The sequence below is a fragment of the Poromitra crassiceps genome (assembly GCF_964638095.1).
Source record: "Poromitra crassiceps genome assembly, chromosome: 2".
NCBI lineage: Eukaryota > Metazoa > Chordata > Actinopteri > Beryciformes > Melamphaidae > Poromitra > Poromitra crassiceps.
In genome coordinates, this window is record NC_139624.1 from 6,848,623 (window position 1) to 6,870,565 (window position 21,943).

General features: G+C 43.4%; 1 protein-coding gene across 1 annotated transcript; it reads right to left on the minus strand.

The window, feature by feature from the left end:
* Positions 1 to 2,736: 2,736 nt before the first annotated feature.
* LOC310794285 (cytochrome c oxidase assembly factor 6 homolog) lies at positions 2,737 to 18,049 on the minus strand. The gene is made up of 3 exons (XM_083656255.1): positions 17,911 to 18,049; positions 12,604 to 12,757; positions 2,737 to 3,588 (listed from the first exon to the last, which is right to left on the minus strand). Exons 2-3 carry the CDS (start codon positions 12,745 to 12,747, stop codon positions 3,490 to 3,492), a joined length of 243 nt encoding a protein of 80 aa, XP_083512381.1. The 5' UTR covers positions 12,748 to 12,757; positions 17,911 to 18,049; the 3' UTR covers positions 2,737 to 3,489.
* Between the last annotated feature and the right edge of the window lie 3,894 nt (positions 18,050 to 21,943).

Here is a 21,943-nt window from a genome sequence, read left to right on the forward strand (position 1 = left end):
GTCAGAGAGAAGCTTTTGTGTCAGCCTGGGAGACGCTGTATCCTCTACGGCATCTCTCCACAGCGGGGTGCCCCAGGGCTCAATCCTTGGGCCTATTTTATTTATGCTGTATTTGCTCCCCCTAGGATCTATTTTTAGAAAACATGGTGTCTCTTTTCACTGCTATGCGGACGACAGTCAGATTTACTTTCCTTTAAAACGAAACAACCCTGACTCCTTAAACCCTTTGTTTGCATGCTTGGATGATGTGAAAGCATGGCTGTCTCTAAACTTTTTGAATTGTAATGACAGCAAAACTGAAGTCATGGTGTTCGGTCCCAGCAATGCGCATGTGATTTCTCCTGTTGATCTGGGCCCCCTCAAACCTTTTGTGAAGCCAACTGCTACCAATCTAGGGGTGAAAATTGACTCTGACCTCAAGATGGACAAACAGATTAATGCTGTAGTCGGGAAGAGTTTTTTCCAGCTTAGGAGGCTGTCCAAAGTCAAATGGTTTTTATCACGCCCTGTCTTTGAAACAGTCATACATGCTTTTATGACCTCCCGCCTCGACTACTGCAATGCCTTGTATGTTGGTGTCAGCCAGGCCTCCATCTCTCGGCTGCAGTTAGTTCAGAACGCCGCTGCTTGTCTGCTGACTGGTACCCGTAAGCAGGAGCACATTAGCCCAGTACTGGCCTCCCTCCACTGGCTCCCTGTGCGTTTTAGGATTGATTTTAAAATGTTGCTGATTGCTTTTAAGTGCCTTAATGGCTTGGCCCCCATTTACCTCTCCAACCTGCTGGAACCCTATGCTCCTTCAAGGTCCCTCAGGTCCTCCGATCAGCTTCTCCTGGCTGTCCCCAAATCCAGGCTGAAGCTCAGGGGTGACCGGGCCTTCGCAGGGGCGGCCCCGAAACTTTGGAACGACCTGCCTTTGCACGTCAGGGAAGCCCCCACTCTGCTAGTGTTCAAAGCACGCCTCAAAACTCATTTTTATTCATTGGCTTTTTCAGCCTGAGTGTGTTAATCATTTTATGTGACACTTTGTTCTTTGTTCGTTGTTTTTGTACTGTATGATTGTGGTAGGCCTATGCTATTCGTTTTTGACTTGTACAGCACTTTGTTTTCAACCTTGTTGTTTTTAAACGTGCTTTATAAATAAATAAAGTGGATTGGATTGGATATAAAACACAATACATTTTAATGTAATTCCACAACGTTTATTTTTGGCCCTCGGCCCTCCACCCAGATTGAATTTTGGCCCTTCATGGGAAATAATTTGGGCACCCCTGAGCTAGAGTCTCTTCGCAGGCCGCCTGCGAAGTGAGCTCAGGGGCCCATAAACTAGAGTCTCAGCTGCGAAGTGAGCTCAGGGGGCCCATAAGCTAGAGTCTCAGCTGCGAAGTGAGCTCAGGGGGCCCATAAGCTAGAGTCTCAGCTGCGAAGTGAGCTCAGGGGCCCCATCAGTTAGAGTCTCTTCGCAGGCCGCCTGTGGCGGCCTGCGAAGAGACTCTAGCTCATGGGCCCCCTGAGCTCTCGGGCCCCTGGACCTGGGCCCGGTAGGCCCGTTCAGTAATACAGCCCTGGCAATAGAGTGTAATTTAACGCTATTTGACAACAGTTTCGGCCATAGACTTTGTCAAGTATCATACAAACAGTGCAAGACAGCCATTATAAAGACAGGTTGGCTGATTGAATGGACAACACCTGTCTTGTGAAAGCACACCTGAGTGTGAGACATCATAGGATCAGTCATGCAGTAATAGGCTACATTTTCGGTACTGGCGCAGATTAATCAAAACATTGATGTCACAGGTAGGCTGTATACCATAATATATCATGAATCTATGTGAATAAATAGATTTATATAAATAGTAATCACAGCCTAATGCATAGAGATAAATCCTGAAACCTTCTCGCAACAGTTCTAGCCTAAGCCAGTGGTTTTCAAAGTGGGGTCCCCAGCAAAAAGGGGGGATAATCTATTTTCACTATAATTCCATGCCATCCATAAGTAACACAATCTAAGATAGTGTAGAAGTGAGTAACTAGGCTAATTATAACCATAACAGCACAAATAATTGACAAAAATCTCGAAATAAATATACAGTAGCCTATTTACTCTGAGAAATGAAATAATGAGAAAAGGAACAATTATTGATGGTTAAAACTGAATAATCATATCACAACAGTCTAATCCTAATGCTAATTTAAAATGAGATTTGGGCGTTTTGGGCAAAAGAGAAAAAAAAAACGCCCAAATTTTTTTCAGCGGCGACCGAAGCTACCTCCCCTGTTACCAATCTCACCAGCCGCCACTGAATATTAATTAATACACAGGACAAGATGTTACTATCCCTTGTGCCAAAATCCGAGGAAAAACACATTTAGAAGCCCAATCCAGAATAAAACAAGCTAACACCTGAAGTCATGTAGAATATGGAGGAATTCATATGGTTGTATTTTAATACTTTTCATGATATGGCATTTATGTAGGCTATGGCACTAGTATCTTATATACAATCAATAGGCCTATCAATATCTATGTTGTTAAGAATGTATAGACATATAAGAAGCCTATATGGTTATATCTTAAAGTCGAGCTGAAATGAAAAATGACTTTCTATTTTAGATCACATCCCTGGTTTCAGTGCACCTATTTAATAATTTATGCAAAAAAAAAAAGTTCATTTTTCAGGATTTCATTCATAACTGCAATCTACACAGTATACGCCAACGTCAGTCAGACCAGAGCACTTTCCTACTGCGGCTTTAATCACATTAAATCACAATGACAATAAATAAAACAAAGTAAAGCACATGTGAATGTGGGCTGATAAAGGTATGAGGAAAGCCACTCTGTCCACAGGATCATCACAAAACTCCTTGTCTCAGGCCGCCGCTCCCGTCCTCGGCCTGACATCCAGCGTTCCCACACATTTTCATGGATAACATTTCAAAACTTTTCCAGGACTTTTCAAGGATCCATCATGTTAGCTGTGACACTGAATCAATACCAGAAATTATTACTACACTGGACAAATAGCTCTTTATATTGGATGTCTGATACTGAGTCAGTGGGTCACATTACATTGGGGGGGGGGGGGGATTGGGGAATAATGAATTTTCCATAAAACTATTTCTAAAAATAGAAAAAGCACTAGAATCCAAATTCATGTTCAATGTGCCGCACGGACATGAAGAAACGTACGTGATAGTAAAGAAAACATCACGAAACGACACACAGGGCTACGTTACGTCAACAGCTACAGAAAATAAATTTGCTGTTGTGTTACTTTACGTGGAAGATTACTATTGTAACTCAATTCCACGACTTTTCGTAAAAGTTTCAAGGATTTGACAAATTCCATGAGTTTCCCAGGCCTGGGAAATGACATTTTGAAATTCCACGACTTTGCCAGATTTTTCATGACAGTGGGAACCCTGCACATGTGCACAGGTCCAGGAGAAACCGGAGTCCCTGAGGTGTTCGGATCTGTCTGGAGGTTAGGAGGGCTGCCGCGGACCTTCTGCAGGTGTGAAGCCCTCTGTCTCCATTCTCTCCTTGTACTTCAGGAAGTCCCTCCTCTTGGCGAAGTACTTCACCTGCAGGGAGAGATGAGAGGCAGTTACTTCAGGAAGTCTCTCCTCTTGGTGAAGTATTTCACCTGCAGGGAGAGATGAGAGGCAGTGTGCTATGCTTTAACCCAGGAGGCTGTCAAACTCATTTGAGTTCACAGGCCACATGTGACCTAATGTCTCAAGCGGGCCAGACAAATGAAATCAACAATAATCTATAAATGACAAAACCTCACAAATTTCCTGATTCTTTGACTGTAAAGAATTGGGCTGACAAGTACATTTTAAGAACACATTTTCACATAGGGTTATCTCAGCTACCATCAAACAAATGATCAAATCTACTGTCTGTAACTGTGCGTTACAATTGACGGCAACTGTGCAATCTTCTATAGTCAAGGTTAATGAAAATAGTTGACCATTTAATGACAGAAAACATGAATAGGCTACTTAATATTTAACTTGCTCCTGAAACCTCTCATCCTTCACAAGTGCATCGCATTGGATTGAAGGACTTCTCAGTGCAATTTTCACACTTTGCAAAGTCATCCTGTGGGCCGGACTGGACCCTTTGGCGGGCCGGTTCTGCCGGGCACCCAGGCCGCATGTTTGACACCCCTGATTTAACTCATTCCCCGCCAGGGTTTCAAAGGAAAAGTCGCCAGCCAGCGCCAGGGTTTCTGTCTGGGCATTTTCAGTGATTTTCTAACCTGGGTCAGCTTCAAATTGCTCCTCCTCACCTTTAAAGCCCTCCACAGCCTGGCCGCCCCTCATCTGACTGACCTCCTCCTCCCCCATCGCCCCTCCCGAACCCTCCGATCCTCTTCCACTGCTACCCTCACCAGCCCACCATCCAAACTCAAAAGCTTTGGTGACCGAGCATTCTCCAGAGCAGCACCCCGAGCTTATCCCAAACTTACAATCTGCCCTACCGTTAACCACCTTGTAACGACGCATTATGTAATAACTGCACATTATGTAATAAAATCGCAAAATGTAATAAAATCTCACTTTCAATATATAATAACAACGCATTATGTAATAATATGCGCAATATGTAATAAATCACCTGAACGCAATATGTAATAACGTTTGACGCATTTTTTAATAAATCTATTACATATTGCGCAGATTATTACATATTGCGGGGGTTGCACTTTCTTCTGGTTGAAAATGTAATAAGTGACGCATTATGTAACAAAATTAGAAAATGCACTGACTTTGTCATTGGGGGGGGAGTAGGCTAATAAATATATATTTTGTGTCAAAACCAGTCAAGCAACTAGCCTATCTATAGTTGTTCAGCTGATGACGAACTGAATCTATAGTGACAACAGTCCGATCGGGTAGGCTACAACTTCTCTCTCAGCTTGCTGTGGCACTTTTCTTTATGGTAAACCAGCGGGCATAGACCGTAAAACCCGACACTTGCATTTCAGTTCTGGCCTTTGATCGACAAGTGATAGAAGCGTGGTTGACATAGCCGAATTTACTGCCTCAATCCATAGATTACAGGGCCATTTAAACATAAGAAATCCATTAAGAATTGAGGATTGCAGAGACATTTATGAATTGTCTGATATTACGCATGGATTTCTTTGGCTGCTGACTCGTGCATTTGGAGAGACAATGCACATTTGATTTAAATCGGCAAGCATTTAGACATTTAACTGCTGCGAGCCAGCAAGCAACGTGTTATGGTTTTTTGTTAATTTAAAATCAGTTTTAATTATATTTTGTTTGATCATGATGTTCTCTTTAGAAAAAACCTTGAGATTTTCAGACTAAATCCTTCATCAAAACTATTGGAGAATGGGCTCCTCAATAGGCTATGCGTCTCATTGGCCCATGCTACACCCACCAATTTTCATGAAAATCAGTAAAGGACGAAACCACGTAGCTGCTTTACACCGTCGGTAAGAATATTTCAGTGGTACCATCATCATCTGCCATCATTGTTGTAATGAATGACGGTGCTGGAATAAAATGATGTCGAGACGTTTCCTCAGAGAGAGAGTGAGCTGCTGCTTTATTGCTAGTACCAAAACATGATCTGCCGACAGTCCGTCAACAACTGACGTAAATACCCGCACCACTTACGGTAGTGTCGTAAAACCATGACGTCACATCCTTGACATCTCCCCCTTTTACATATGGCTCATATCCCCATGCTCAATAACAATAATAAATATTTTTAACAGTCTCTTACTCTCTTTTTTTTTCCAATACAAAACACATGGCATTGAACAGTCCATTTTTTTTTCAATACAAAACACATGGCATTGAACACTCCATTTCACTTTTTTTTTTTTTTTTTCAACAACTTCACAAATTTAGTCTCTGGACAGGTTTAACAGATCTCCCAGACCTGGTTCGCAACAGTCCATCAGTGTTCATTTCTGGACCAGGTGAGCTATGTTCTGGGCTCACCTGAACACCTAGTGGGTCATGTCCGGGGTCTGTATTGGCCTCCACTGGGGGCCCCGCAACGGGCACCGCTTAGAGATGGCGACGATTTCGCCTGAACCGAGCTCCCTGCTCCGTCTCGATGAGGTATGACCTCTGTGTGGTGCTCTCACCTGCCACCACCGCAGGTGTCGTCCAGGCCTTCTGGTGGTCCAGCCTTGTCAGAACATGGTCTCCGTGCTGCAGTGGTGCGAGCTGTCTCACCCCATGACGCTTGTTGTAGTAGTAGGCTTGTTTACTTTTCTCCTCAGCATCTTTAGCTCTGACGTGCAGACTGCTGGGCCTCTTTGGTTGCAGATTCTTGGCTAGGATGGGCAGGGTCGTCCTGATCTTCCGGCCCATCAGGAGCTCAGCCGGGCTAACACCTGTGCTGCTGTGTGGGGAGGATCTGTAGACAATGAGAGCCAGCAGGGGATCTTTCTGTTTCAGAATCCTCTTAGCTGTTTGGACTGCACGCTCTGCATGTCCGTTTCCCTGTGGATTATGGGGGCTAGAGGTTGTGTGCTTGAAGTCCATCTCACGGGCCAGATCCTGGAACATCTCACTGCTAAACTGTGGCCCGTTGTCACTAATGACCTCCTCCGGTATTCCGTACCGGGCAAATGTCGCCCTCAGCTTCAAGGCTACCTGTGCACTTGTTGTAGTTGGCATGTGGAGTATCTCCAGGTACCTAGAATAATAATCTGCTATGACTAGGAAGCTGCCCTTATCATGTTCACACAAATCTATGCCTATTTTCATCCATGGCCTGTCTGGGAGAGGTGTTGACAAGAGAGGCTCCCTGCTCTGTGCTCTTCTCTGCTCTCGACAGTACATGCAGTTTTCAACCTTGTGTGTGATCTGTGACGCCATGCCGGGCCACCACACTGAAGTGTTGGCTCTGCCATGGCACTTACTAAGCCCCTGATGGCCCTCATGTATGCGTTCTAGTGTCTCTTGTCTCATTTTCTCAGGTATTACTATCCTGCTCCTTCTCACCACTAACCCCTCATACACAGACAGTTCATCTCTCACAGGAAAGTACTCCCTAACACCCCCCTGTATGTGTGTTATGTGTCCAGGCCACCCCCCCTGTATGTACCTGATCACCTCCTGAAGCTGCCCGTCTGCTGCCGTCTCTGCTCGGATCATGTCCATCTTTCGTGGTGACGCCGGCACACTGCTGATCACGGCTGCAACGTAGCACTCCACGTCTGTGTGACTGTCTCTGTTGTGCTCTGTGTCACTCTGCGGGCTCCTGGAGAGCATGTCTGCCACCGCTAGGGTCTTCCCCGGTGCATACTCCGCTTCCAGGTTGATCCTCATCAACCGCATGAGAAGTCTTTGGCAGCGGATCGGCACATTGTCGAGATCTCTAGAGTTCATCAGTGGAATGAGGGGCTTGTGGTCTGTGATCAGTTTGAATGCTGGCAGGCCGTAAAGGTACATCTCAAACCTCTCACACGCCCACACGCTCGCCAGGCACTCTTTTTTAATTTGTGCATACCTGGTCTGTTAGTCGCCTCGAACAGTATGCCACCGGCCTCCAGTCCTCGCCATGGAGCTGTAACCGGACGCCGCCTATGCCGTAGCCGCTAGCATCTGCCGAAACAACTGTGGGTTTGTGCACATCGTAGTACACCAGGGTAGGTGACGTTGTGAGGAGTTCTTTCACTTTTTCAAAAGCCGCCTGCTGTGCTGGACTCCACATCCACACTGAGTCTGATTTTAACAGCTCATACATAGGCTGGCCCACAGTAGCCAGATCGGGAATATATTTCCCTAGATAGTTGATCATGCCGAGTGCTCTCTTTAGCTCTTGGACATTCTCTGGTGGGTCAAGTTCACTTATAGCTGACACTTTGGTCGGGTCAGCTCGCACACCGTCTCTGTTGATCACCTGACCCAGGAAGTGTAGCTCCCCTTTCTTCAGCATGCACTTCTCTGTCTCAGTTTCAGGCCTGCCGTCTCCAGTCGCTTCAAGACCTTCTGCAGCCGCTCATCATGCTCACTCATGTCCTTGCCATGGACAATGATGTCGTCCATGTAGACGGCAACTCCCAGCAGCCCTTCCAATGTCTCCATCATTTTTCTTTGGAAGATCTCGGGTGCGCTGGTGATCCCAAAAGGAAGACGTTTAGAACAGTACCTTCCATACGGTGTTATGAAGGTGGTCAACCGCTGGCTGTCTTTCTCTAGTGGGATTTGCCAGAATCCAGAGGCTGCGTCTAGCGATGAGAAGACTGTTGAACCACTGAGTTTAGCTGTCATTTCCTCTGATGTTGGGAGGATGAACCTCTCTCTCTTGACAGCTTTATTGAGTTTCTTTAGATCAACACAGATGCGTGCTTTTCCAGATTTTTTCGGAACTGGCACCATAGCGGCGCACCACTCTGTTGGTTCAGTCACAGCCTCGATAATGTCATTGGCCTCCATCCGTTCTAACTCCTCTTTTACTGCACTGAGGAGGGGTATGGGGACTCTGCGTGCAGTGCACACTGCATAGGGCTGGGCATCTTCCTTCAGCACTATTTTCACTGGCTGTGTTTTGAGTAGGCCAAACTCCTGTTCACTACTGACCTCGCTTACCTAGCCCCATAGCTAGAGCTACCGGCCTGCTGAGAAGGCTATTTACGCCCCCTAATAACATAGAGCCTGAATGTGTACGTCTTGCCCTTATAGCTGGCCTGAGTTGTAAACTGCCCTAAACAGTTTAAACCACCCCCTGGGCCGCTCAGCACTTTCTTTGCACAGTGTAAGACCCTCTTAGGCTGCAGCATTTTGAACACTGTTTCACTTATGATACAACAATCCGCCCCTGTGTCTATCTTAAAATTAACAGGCTCGCTGCCTATGTTCAGTGTCACTGTCCAATCATCATTATCAGGAGGTGTGCTATCAACTGAGCCTAGATAGTAGTGGCCATCTTCCTCAGCTTCAGCCTCAGTCACTTCACTCACCAGCCTGCTCTTACATACCCTCTCCCAGTGTCCACTTTTGCCACACTTGTTGCACGTAGACCTCATTGCTGGACATCTTTCTTGCTGGCTGTGTGTTGTTTTTCCACACCTCCCGCACTTTCTGCGATCATTGTCACTGTCTCTGTGACTGTCCCTCGACTTGTCCCACTGCGGCCGCCGCCATCTTGTGTTCACGCTGCCGCCGGGTCGTTGTGCCACCTCCTGTATAGCACAGGCCTGCTCTCCCTGCTGGCCCACTTGCTCTTTCACCTCCTCCGACTGCCGCACCTCTTGCACGGTCACCCCCAAAGTGAGGGTCGGGATCATCTGTAGCCTCATAGACAGCCCTTTATCCAGGATGCCCACCACAATTCTGTCCCGAATGAATTCATCCCGATGGGCACTGTATTGGCAGTGCTCTGACAGTTCATACAGCGCACGGATAAATGTCTCTGCACGCTCGCCTGGGCGCTGCACTCGCTGATTGAAGCATGCACGTTCATGGATGATGTGACCCATGATGTGCTGACCCATGCGTCTATATGAGGAGACACCTGAACGAATGGCTCTGGCAAAGGCAACATGTTGAAAGGCATGTGAATAAAATGTTTATCTGCAAAGCAGGATTTAGATTTAGAGATTTGTTTTTATATTTTAATCGAGCTTCACAGCAGGGTGTGTGTGACATGGGCAGACCGCATCGTCTGTGACAGCATGTCGCTGTCCATCGGCGGTGGTGCTGAAATGTTCATCAATCGATGCAGAGCGTCTCGCGCAGTCCTCGGTGGAGGTTATGTTTTCGGTGCCGTCTGTCTGTCTGTTTTATTTTTATTTGATATTTAAGTGATATTTGAGTTGACATGGAGCGTGCACATATAGCCAATGAGAAACGCATTCCAAACATGAAGTCTGGACCATGTGCGGCCAGCCAGAGAAGGATATTTTCCGGTTTTACCTTTCTAGACATGAGGGGTCTTTGTTTTTTTTTGCCAAAGGTGAGTAGAGCGGGCGGGGGGAGCGCGGCGGAGGAGGAGTGGGGTGCGGAGGAGAGCCCGAAGAACAGAATTGGGCAGCCAAAAAACCCTGTGCGTATCAGACAATTCATAAACGTCTCTGCAATCCTCAATTCTTAATGGATTTCTTATGTTTAAATGGCCCTGTAATCTATGGATTGAGGCAGTAAATTCGGCTATGTCAACCACGCTTCTATCACTTGTAGATCAAAGGCCAGAACTGAAATGCAAGTGTCGGGTTTTACTGTCTCCGCTGTTTTACCATAAATAAAAGTGCCGCAGCAAGCTGAGAGAGAAGGTGTAGCCTACCCGAGCGGACTGTTGTCACTAGATTCAGTTTGTCGTCAGCTGAACAACTATAGATAGTAGTGATGCGCGGGTCAGGGTTTTTTAAGGCCCACCCCAACCCAACCCGTCATTGAAGCCAGCCCGCCCCGCCCAGCCCGTTAAAATATATGAAAATTCCGAACCCAGCCCAACCCAGCAGCCCGCAACGGCCAATTTAATGTAATATGTCTCCGGACTCAGGAGGAGCACAGCGGAGCTTCCAAGGTGTGCAAAGTAGCTAATAACTCTGTCTCTCTCCCCCCTCTCTCTCTCTCTCACACACACACACACACACACACACACACACACACACACACACACACACACACACACAGACACTCACATGCTGCCTGCGCGACAACAGTTGTAGCCTAGTGATCTGGATGAGTTGCGCAGCTGCTTTCATGTCGGTCTTTCTTCAATTAATCCATGGTCTTCAGATAGCGCGACCGACTACGCTTCCCAAAAGTGCGGATGGGGTGACCGCAGTGTTTCAAATGGAGGTAGCAGGTAGAGGTAGGCACTAGGCAGGCTACAGAAAGAAACAGTTCTTATTCTTCCCCATTTATTTTAATTACCTCATGCGCTCTCAATTGGCCATGTTGCAGTAGTAGGCTACTAAACGTAGTAGTGCAGCAGGTGCGCACACGGCTTGCAGATATGGCAAGACTCGCTGTCTGATTTCTTTTAATTACCTCATGCGCACTCAATTGTTCACAGCCTACTCACGTTGCAGTAAAGTTGACAAATAGATCACAGTCGAGTCCACAACAGAAAATCTGCGGTGGCATTATATGGACACTTCAAATAATAATTACAGCGAATAATCCTTCCAAAATGTTTGTTTTGAGAGCACATAGGCTACCTCATTGAAGCGTTTCTTTACTCCATGTAGGCTATAGAGAGTGCAGCAGGAGTCTGTCTGATTGTGTGTACCTACGTGTGAGAGAGAGTTAACGTCTTTAAGGTTAATTACTCTGCGTGTTTCACTGCTCTAAATGATTTAATAATGTTGTTTTTTCATGTTCTGAGCCTGCCCCGCCCGCACCCGCGATATTTTCATAATTTGCCAACCCAGTCCGCCTGCGGGGCGGCCCAGCCCGCGGGACCCGGCGGGTTCTGGGTGACCCGCGCATCACTAATAGATAGGCTATCTAGTTGCTTGACTGGTTTTGACACATAATATATTTATTAGCCTACTCCCCCCCCCCCCAATGACAAAGTCAGTGCATTTTCTAATTTTGTTACATAATGCGTCACTTATTACATTTTCAACCAGAATAAAGTGCAACCCCCGCAATATGTAATAATCTGCGCAATATGTAATAGATTTATTACAAAATGCGTCAAACGTTATTACATATTGCGTTCAGGCGATTTATTACATATTGCGCATATTATTACATAATGCGTCGTTATTACATATTGAAAGTGAGGTTTTATTACATTTTGCAATTTTATTACATAATGTGCAGTTATTACATAATGCGTCGTTACACACCTCCTCCACCCTCACCACCTCCATCTCTCCTTCCCTCTCTCCCCTGTCCCTCTCTCACGCTCCCTCCCTCCCCTCTGTTTTTCCATATATCCTGACTAGACATCTTCATTGTTATTTGTATCTGTTGCCTGTTGCTCGTTTATATTTTCCTTGTTTTCTGTCGACTCTTACTGTAAGCGGCTTTGGGTCATTGAAAAGCGCTATATAAAATAAATGAATTATTATTAGCTGCGTGGAGGACAACGCGTTCTACCAGGTCTGGGGGCAGATTTGACCGCTGAAATGTACACTATGTGAGGGTTCACAAAGCGGATTACTAATCTAACTGACAGGAGAAGTGATTGGTGTGCGTTGTTTACTTGTTGTTTACCAGCTTCTCTGGTGAAAGAAATCCTTCCGCGTTGAGTGACTGTCACGAGCCCGTGTGACAGCGCGTGGAGCTCGGGGGGAAGTTGTTCACTGCAGCACTTTGAGGCACCAGGCTGGACGTGTTTTACGAGCTTCCTCGATGAAGGGAGATTTTTGCGGAGAAACGTTTGCTGGTTTTGTATGACAGTTACTCTGAGTATAGAGAGTATAGTGGCACTTCATAAGGTGGCCAAGAGCGCCATCCATCGCATGGTGGTGAAAAGACGGGTTGACGTCTAAAGAGGTCAATGGCGAGGAAGCGCTGTCTCTTAAATTACGTTAAAAGAGGTCAATGGCGGGGAATGAGTTAACCTGATGGGCTCCGGGCAGCACCAGCATACACAGGTTACAGCGAGGATCCCAGAGGTGAACAGAGCGGACTCTTTACCCACTGAGCCGGGCAGATGGTCTCAAACTCCTTCTGGAGGCTCTGGCAGGGCGCGGGCTGGTCCTCACTGTCGTCCAGACACTTCCACAGCCGGTCCCTGGCGCTCCAGCAGGCCTTCCTCTCTGCCGAGCTCGGAGCCGTCATCGCTGCTTTGCTGTGAGGGGGGAAACAACAGGGCAAGGCTGGGTTAGACCTAGGGCTGGACCATGTATACTCAATGTGTCATGGCTTGTTCCACGTGGGATGTAGTGAATGACTATATTGTGAAGTTAACATAGAGTATAAATGTTAAAGCGTTGTTTTCAAACTGCTGGCATGAGACTGGCTTCAGCGTTTCTCTTCTCTTGCTCTCTCCCTCTCAGTCAGACACAAAGAAAATCACATGCATACGTCAAACACACTCGCCTGCGCTACATAACGTCACAGACAGAAGAAAGAACTGTACAACACTGATGAACAGTCACTGATGATGTCTATGTAACGTCACAGACAGAAGAAAGAACTGTACAACACTAGAGATGCTGCGATCCGATCATGTGATCGGATATCGGCGCGATATCAGCCAAAAAACATGGATCGGATCGGATCGGATTCCAGCGAAAATGACCGATCCAAGGCTCCGATATAAGCACTCCATTCCATGACCCCGCTCCAGGATTTCTATCCAGCATGCAGCACACTGAGGCCGCGTTGAGCCTAGGATGGCCAGGGCCAAAACGTTGTCTTGCTTCAACATACATCCTGTGTGTGTATGTTAGCTACTCCCGCAGGTTTGAGGAGTAGCTAACATAAACGTCAGATAAATACTCTCTATAGGCTAACGTTACCCACAGAGGCAGCTAACATGGCTAATTAGCTAGCTAACACCAGCTATCTTTCTCCTCTAACTAACGTTAATGACACGTTAGTTGACTGAGCGAACGGCGCTGTACAGCAGGTCGTTATCAAAACGTATTGCACTGAAGAGAAGTAACATTAGATAATGACGAAAGACTCCTCCAATCTGGCAGTGGAAATGTATGCACAAACTTTGTGTGTAACTTTGAGAGACTCAACCGAATGACTGATGAGTCTCGCGTTGAGCCTAGGATGGCCAGGGCTTAGATCTGTGTGAGCACGACCCGTCGTAATTTGTCCAATTCAAGGTACATTAAAACGTTGTCTTGCTTCAACATACATCGCATCGCATAAACCATTTCCACCCGCAGGTTTGAGGAGTAGCTAACATAAACGTCAGATATATACTCTCTATAGGCTAACGTTACCCACTGAGGCAGCTAACATGGCTAATTAGCTAGCTAACACCAGCTATCTTTCTCCTCTAAACTAACGTTAACGACACGTAGTTGACTGAGCGAACGGCGCTGTACAGCAGGTCGTTATCAAAACGTATTGCACTGAAGAGAAGTAACATTAGAAAATGACAAAAGACTCCTCCAATCTGGCAGTGGAAATGTATGCACAAACTTTGTGTGTGTGTGTGTGTGTGTGTGTGTGTGTGAGAGAGAGAGAGAGAGAGAGAGACAGGGACAGGGCTGTGTGTGTATGTGTCCTGTGTGAGACAGAGTGGGGGTGTATGTGTGAGGAAACAATAATTATTTGTGTCCAGTGTTCACCCATTACAAAATAAGTGTGTATTTGATTGTTATGTTTTAGTTTTACATCAAATTAATTAGATGAACTAAATCGTTTACATACTATATTACCAAAACACACACATACACACCTAACCCTAAAAATGTTTGTTGCCTGCTAGCTATCAGACAGCATAGAGAGGCTTAAATATGTGCTGTATCGGTATCTGATCGAAATCGGTATCGAATCGGGTATCGAAATTTGATCGGAATCAGATCGGTTTTGAGGCTAAAATATCGGAATCGGATCGGAATTGAAAAATCTCGATCGCAGCATCTCTATACAACACTGATGAACAGTCACTGATGATGACTATGTAACGTCACAGACAGAAGAAAGAACTGTACAACAGTGATGAACAGTCACTGATGATGACTATGTAACATCACAGACAGAAGAAAGAACTGTACAACACTGCTGAACAGTCACTGATGATGACTATGTAACATCACAGACAGAAGAAAGAAATGTACAACACTGATGAACAGTCACTGATGATGACTATGTAACGTCACAGGCAGAAGAAAGAAATGTACAACACTGATGAACAGTCACTGATGATGACTATGTAACATCACAGACAGAAGAAAGAAATGTACAACACTGATGAACAGTCACTGATGATGACTATGTAACATCACAGACAGAAGAAAGAACTGTACAACACTGATGAACAGTCACTGATGATGACTATGTAACGTCACAGGCAGAAGAAAACAATTTACAACAGTGATGAACAGTAACGGATGATGACTATGTAACGTCACAGACAGAAGAAAGAACTGTACAACACTGATGAACAGTAACGGATGATGACTATGTAACATCACAGACATAAGAAAACAATTTACAACAGTGATGAACAGTCACTGATGATGATGGAATCTGAACTTGCATCACTGCACTTCTGTTGGCTGCTTCATGCTAAAAGCCTATGTGCAATTACCTTGAATAAATACTATTTTGTTGAATTTAACTTGGTTGTGATTCCCCCCTTTTTTACATGCAAGTTTAAAATGGTTACAATAGAAACCACTATGACAGTGCTGACCAATTTGGGGCCGCGGGCCGGTCTGTTTGTTTTGGCCCGCCACAGATTTGGGAAACAAAATTTTTTTTTTTCTTTCCCCGATTTTTTATCCCATTTTTATCCCCATTAGTGCTAATTTACTTTTATTTATCCTGGTTGCTACTCCACCCTCTGCCGATCTGGGGAGAGCCAAAACTGGCTCCATGCTTCCTCCGAGACATGGGCAGTTAGCCAGTCGCTTCTTTTCACCTGACAGGGGAAGCTTCACTGGTAGGACATAGCACGTGGGAGGTTCACAAAGTAGATTATTATATTGAAATGTTATTTTAGATTTAGAATGTTAATTTTCTATAAAACACAATACATTTTAATGTAATTCCACGTTTATTTTTGGCCCTCGGCCCTCCACCCAGATTGAGTTTTGGCCCTTCATGGGAAAGAATTTGGGCACCCCTGCTCTATGAGTACATTCATTATAAACAAGAATGTTTTAATGCAGACTTATGTTGCAGAATCATCATACTGGTGTCATTGTATGTTGCAGAATCATCATACTGTACTGTCATTGTATGTTGCAGAATCATCATACTGGTGTCATTGTATGTTGCAGAATCATCATACTGGTGTCATTGTATGTTGCAGAATCATCATACTGTACTGTCATTGTATGCATCAAAGGGTTAACTTGAACATTAATGAAGTGATTTAGAGGACATTTCAAAATATCGAGATACATATTGTGTATCCGCGATTATGCAATATATATATACATATACATATATATATACATATACATATATATATACATATATATATTAGGGATGGGCATTTCTAGCAAAAACACTATTCGAAATTCGCTGGCCAAATTCGAATTTAATTCGAAATTCGAAAATAAAAATAAAAATGTAAAAAAAATTAAAAATGTTTTTTTTTTTGTGAGTGAAATGTTGCATTGTCTCCCCTGATTCTAAGTCTACGGCTTTATTAATTAATATAAAAAGCTTCTGCTGTGGATTTTTAGCTCAAACAAGCATTGCACCACTGAAGTAAAGAACATGTTACATGACATTGACATTTTCGAAAATAAAAAACAGTTTTGACAATCATGAGTGGTTCATTAAATATTTAGTAGGCTCAGGTCTGAGTGCCAAAGGGGTGCCAAAGTCACCCCCTCTCCCTCTTCATGGGATTTCATCCGCCATTCATTTTTCCATAAACCTTGCTTAAAATGCTTATAAAAATTGTTTTACTTGCTCAAACCAAGCGATTTGACTATACTTAGAATCAGGGGAGACAATGCAACATTTCACAAAAAAAAATAAAAAAAAAATAATAAAAATAAATCCCCCCCCGAATTTCGAATTTCAATAATAAAAGTCGACCTTGATAATAACAACGATTATTCGAAAATTCGAAATTCGATGCCCATCCCTAATATATATACATATACATATATATATACATATACATATATATATACATATACATATATATATATACATATACATATATATATACATATATATATATATATATATATACATATATATATATATATAGCCTAAACATAATGGAGATATTATTAGAGGCCATATCACCAGCCCTAGTTCCACCACAGAAACTACCAAGGAGTGGTACATCATGAGGCCATACAGCCATCACTATGAACTAGGGATGCTCGATATATCAGCCTTCATATCGGTATCGGCCGATGTTAGTCATTTTTTTAACACATCGGCATCGGTCCCATGTTCCAATGTTAATATCGGTTATCAGTGTCAGCCAACATTTTTACATGGAGAGGAAACAATCCGGTAAATCTATGATTTATGGGCTTTTCCAAATGTTTTGGAAATAAAGAAATCCTTTACTTTTTAAAATTCACAGTGTTTACATGTGTTTTTCAGTATGTACACAATTTGGTTATCATACAAATATGTTTTTATACGGATCATATCGACATCGGTAAATACCGGTTATCGGCCATAAGAGCATGGTTAATATCGGTTATCGGTATCGCCCAAAATGTTCATATTGGTCCATCCCTACTACGAACAATCATCCAATATTATTTAACTTATTTATGCATGATCTTCTGCTAATCTGTTTTACACAGGGACAAGATTATGCAGGCCTAAACTAAACAGTATATCCTCATTATATAACTTACGTCAGTTTAACAACACTTACACTTACTATAGGAAATGTGCTACCATGATCCTACTGTTCCTGTGTATTATGAATTCACATCCTAAAACGCCCTATTTTAACATGACTGACAAACCTTTAATACTACAAAGATTTAGATCAACCTACAAAGACCAACGTCCTCTAAGTATATGAACAAGCAGCGCTACGAATTTAGCTCCACACATACATCAGCTTGACACCAGTCAGTCAGTTTGATACTGTGGTATTACTGTGAATTAACCCCCCTAAAGGTTCTAGGTCTGATGTAGGCCTACACAGTCGCCTACTATCAACTTATTCAAACAGATGCCAGCCAGGCATTCACAGTTACAATTATTGACTATGAATTCACGTTATTCTGTCATCCTAAAAACAAGTGATTTTCAACTCAAATGGACATGCCTCCAGTTCTCTGTCGTGTCTGTAATAATATGAATGGACTTGTCACTCACTCAGCGAACAGTTCACAGCATCCAGTTGGAGTGACTTGTCCCGTTCAGCTGTCACGACAACAAGTCTGACGAGTCAACAACACAAACGTGTATTTGAGCTACTGCATGTAAACAGAACTTTGTTTTGTAATTGAAGGACGCGCACGCCTGACCATTTCCTCGTCGCTTACCGATGACGTCAGAGCGCGATTAACGTAACGGACCACGCGATGGCGCCGTTTGGCCATAAATCGAGCAGAGCAGCGCGAGGCGTTGGGTTGACACGTAATGTTGGACTGACTACAGTTACACTGCTAGTCAAGTTAACTGATTCACTTCAGCCAATAACAAAGATTTCTCATGGCATCTGGTATTTTAATATATACAGTACACCACCACACAGTCAGAGATGGGTCGATGCGACCAAACGTCAGTATTTTGACCAGTTGTTTTGTCATTATTCACACAAACACCGTTCACACACAGCCTGCAAAGCTGCAAAGCCACCCCCCCCCCCCCCCCCCACACACACACACACACACACACACACACACACACACACACACACACACACACACACACACACACACACACACACACACACACACACACACACACACACACACACACACACACACACACACACACACACACACACACACACACACACAGTTGTGCTGCTCTGTGGTAGACACTTCCTGAATAAGAAGTGTAAAGAGCACCCCTACAGGTGACCTAACAGTCAGATTTTTAAATTAGGGCTGATTAGTGGCCGGATTTGTGAGACTGCGCAGCCTCCAGCGTTCTGCATTGAGGCACTGGACAGTTATTCCACTAGTGTAGAAGACTTGGTCTTGTTGTCATTGTTGCAGGGACATTCTGACAAAGTCCATAAAGACAAAACATTATGATTTAATGCCATTGAGCATTGTTAGGCTGGCCCAATTAGCGGCTGGATTTACAGCAAGAAGAGGCAGTGGAACTGTGCAATCAAAAGGTGTTTATTCACCAACAAAAAAAGACAAAATAGATTTAACAGGACAAAAAGGATTTGACAGGAATGAGGCATGGCTGAGAGCAGCCCACCAGTGTCTTACCAGCAGCCAAACTGAATCATACACACACTGGCAGCTTTTTATAGTCTGCCTCAGGTAATTAGCTGGATGCTACCAATTACATAGGGGTCACTTTAACAATAGCATTCAATAAAGCAGCATGCTGCCCCTTTAACCAACCATTCTACATATCTATCAAATAGACAGTTAAATAAATGCTGCTCTCAATCCATTTAATAATGCAACATATAAACAATGCACATTTCAAGTTGAAGCAAATGCACAACACCCCCCTCCTGCTATCCCATTAGATAGTTCCTCCCGGAAGTAATAAAAATAGAGTCCGCACACTGGCAGCTGCTCCCAAATATTTATTCGGAGACCACAAAAAAGTGACGTTTCGGGCAAAGCCCTTCCTCAGCAGTGTTGGGGGTAACTCATTACAAAAGTAACATATTACATGTAATATATTACTTTTAGCAGTAACTCAGTAATATAACTTATTACTTATAGGATTTCAGTAATATTATACCAGTTACTTTGTCAAGTAACTCAAGTTACAAATTGAGTTACATTTTATTAAATCAAAGCACATATTTAATAAAGATACAATCATTTCCTAATCAAACTAAGTGTTTTTATGCAAATAACCACTATAGATGACAATAACAAAGGAAAATTATAACATTTAGAATTTTGGATTGTTTACACTGACTTGAAGGCGGTTGAAATTATTTTTCAGGATGGTTCCGGAGCGGCGATGTCATTCTGCTGCTGCTGTTGTTTTGGTAAAAGTAATGCAAAAGTAGTGTAATAAGTAATGCGTTACTCTACACAGAAAGTAATATTGTAAAGTAACTTATTACTTTCAAATAAAAGTAACTAGTAATATGTAATATATTACATTTTGAAAGTAACTTGCCCAACACTGTTCCTCAGACATGAATGAAGTGTAGGGACACACCCCTTAAGTACCCTCACAGGGGTCAGCTGACACATCATGTGATACATAGAAGAGTTAAACATACAGTGCACTTGTTCGACCAGTATACACAATAATCAAATAGCAACTGGCAATATCAAAACGTATTTGTCTCAAAGGACAAGTAATATAATGGAAGTTTTCAGAACAACTTGAATATCACATAAACAAGGGTTATCAGGTATACACCGTCATAATGAAATGTAATATTTAAGAAGAAAGTGGGATGTAAGTATTACAAGGTGGTCTCTACTACTTTGAAATTGTGGTAGTAGTAAAAAAGTATATGAAGATACCACAGCTGTGAAGAAAATGACACAGGACAGAGATACTAGACAGAGCAATATTCATTACAATGTGGACATAATGAGATTAACACACACAAGCACACCTACAAGCACACCTACAAAAGGACTACAAAAATGACTACAAAAATGGCCGCAAGTCAAAATCTTCGTCCAGCCCTTTTGGGGCTCGAGTGTCCAGGGTGAAAATCCAAAAGGCCTCTCTTGTAAGTAGTAGAGAGTTGATGTCACCTCCACGTACAGGGTGTTTAACAAGTTCAATGCCAGAATATCTAAGAGAAGAAACATTGTGAGAAGCTTGTGTGAAGTGGACAGCCACTGGGCTTCGATGTCATTGTTACGGATGTTGGATCTGTGTTCTGAGATTCTGGTCTGAAGTGGTCTAGTGGTTTTGCGCGAGGCCACACGGACATTTGAGCATATAGATGACATTATTACTTTTACATGTTATCACTCCTTTGATGTTAAAGGGTTTTCCTGTACGTGGATGAGTAAAAGTGGTGGCTTTGTGTGTGTAAGTTACACTGAGTGCAGTGTTTTATTACTTACTTGCACTTCGGTCCTGCACCTGGTTTTAACCCTTCACTGGATGCCTTTTTGTAGGCTACTTTTTAATAGTTCCTCCCGGAACCATAAATAGGTGCTCGGACCTAGAGGACTCTTTTGCCCGAACACCCTGAGGACAGAGAGACAACAGTGACAAGTGACTGCATGCATCAAACAATTAAAATATTTGCTTTGCACAATGTACTTAGAATTATATTGCACTTAGTTATATTGCACTGGCCCAAACCAAACTATGAAAAGCTACATGTCAGGTTAAGCAGGCTACTGACCATTTGTTTGTTTGTTTCACAGGTGGAGCTCGTTGCCCATGCTGATTAAGCTGATCCAGCAGGACAAGACAAATTAAGTCACAAATAAAATATATTCAATAAATACTCTACACATGTCTTTGTGTCATTATTAATGCTGTGCAAATTATGCTGTGTAAACTAGTCAATAATTCCATGTTTCCATATATACTGTATCCCAGCGAGCACAAAACGTTTTTTCGACGTTGATTTTTAGTTGAAATCTGGGTGATATTGGGTTCAACGTCTAAGACCTAATTTCACCCTCTTTTCAACCGGCTAAAATGCGGTTACAACGTCAACGTGTCAAAAAACACAATTTGGTTAATCATATTGTTAAAACGTTTGTTGTAGCTTGAAATAGAGACAATATTGATAGTGTGTGAATTGGCATTTGTCCAATTTATTGTGTAACTGAGAGTTGAAATCTGGTCTACACGAAAACTACATTTCAACGCATTTTATGTCACATGAAATATCATAAATATGGGACTATATAGACCAAATCAGCGGGGATGTTTACATTTACTTCCGGTTACCCCTGGGTCCACACATTATAATGGCGGTGGACGGCACAAACTGACGTGTTGAAGACAAAAACAGACAAAGAAGACAAAAATGGTTCGTCCGTGTTGTGTTGTTGTTTAATATCATTCATAACAACACTTTCACTAACGTTAGTGGAGACCAGACTAGCTAATTTACCTGTTGGACCAGACCAGAGTAGACTTGAAGCTAAATTAAATTAACGTGGCGTCAGTAGCTCTGTCTGTACCCAGCGAGCACAAAACGTTTTTTCAACGTTGATTTTTAGTTTAAATCTGGGTGATATTGGGTTTCAACGTCTAAGACCTAATT

What these genes read in the sequence shown, in the direction of transcription:
- LOC310794285 (XM_083656255.1), bottom strand. Translation starts at nt 12,747, where the DNA reads ATGACGGCTCCGAGCTCGGCAGAGAGGAAGGCCTGCTGGAGCGCCAGG. An exon ending in CCATCTGCCCGGCTCAGTGG is followed by an intron (nt 3,589 to 12,603) that starts GTAAAGAGTCCG and finishes CTCTCCCTGCAG; the next exon opens with GTGAAGTACTTCGCCAAGAG.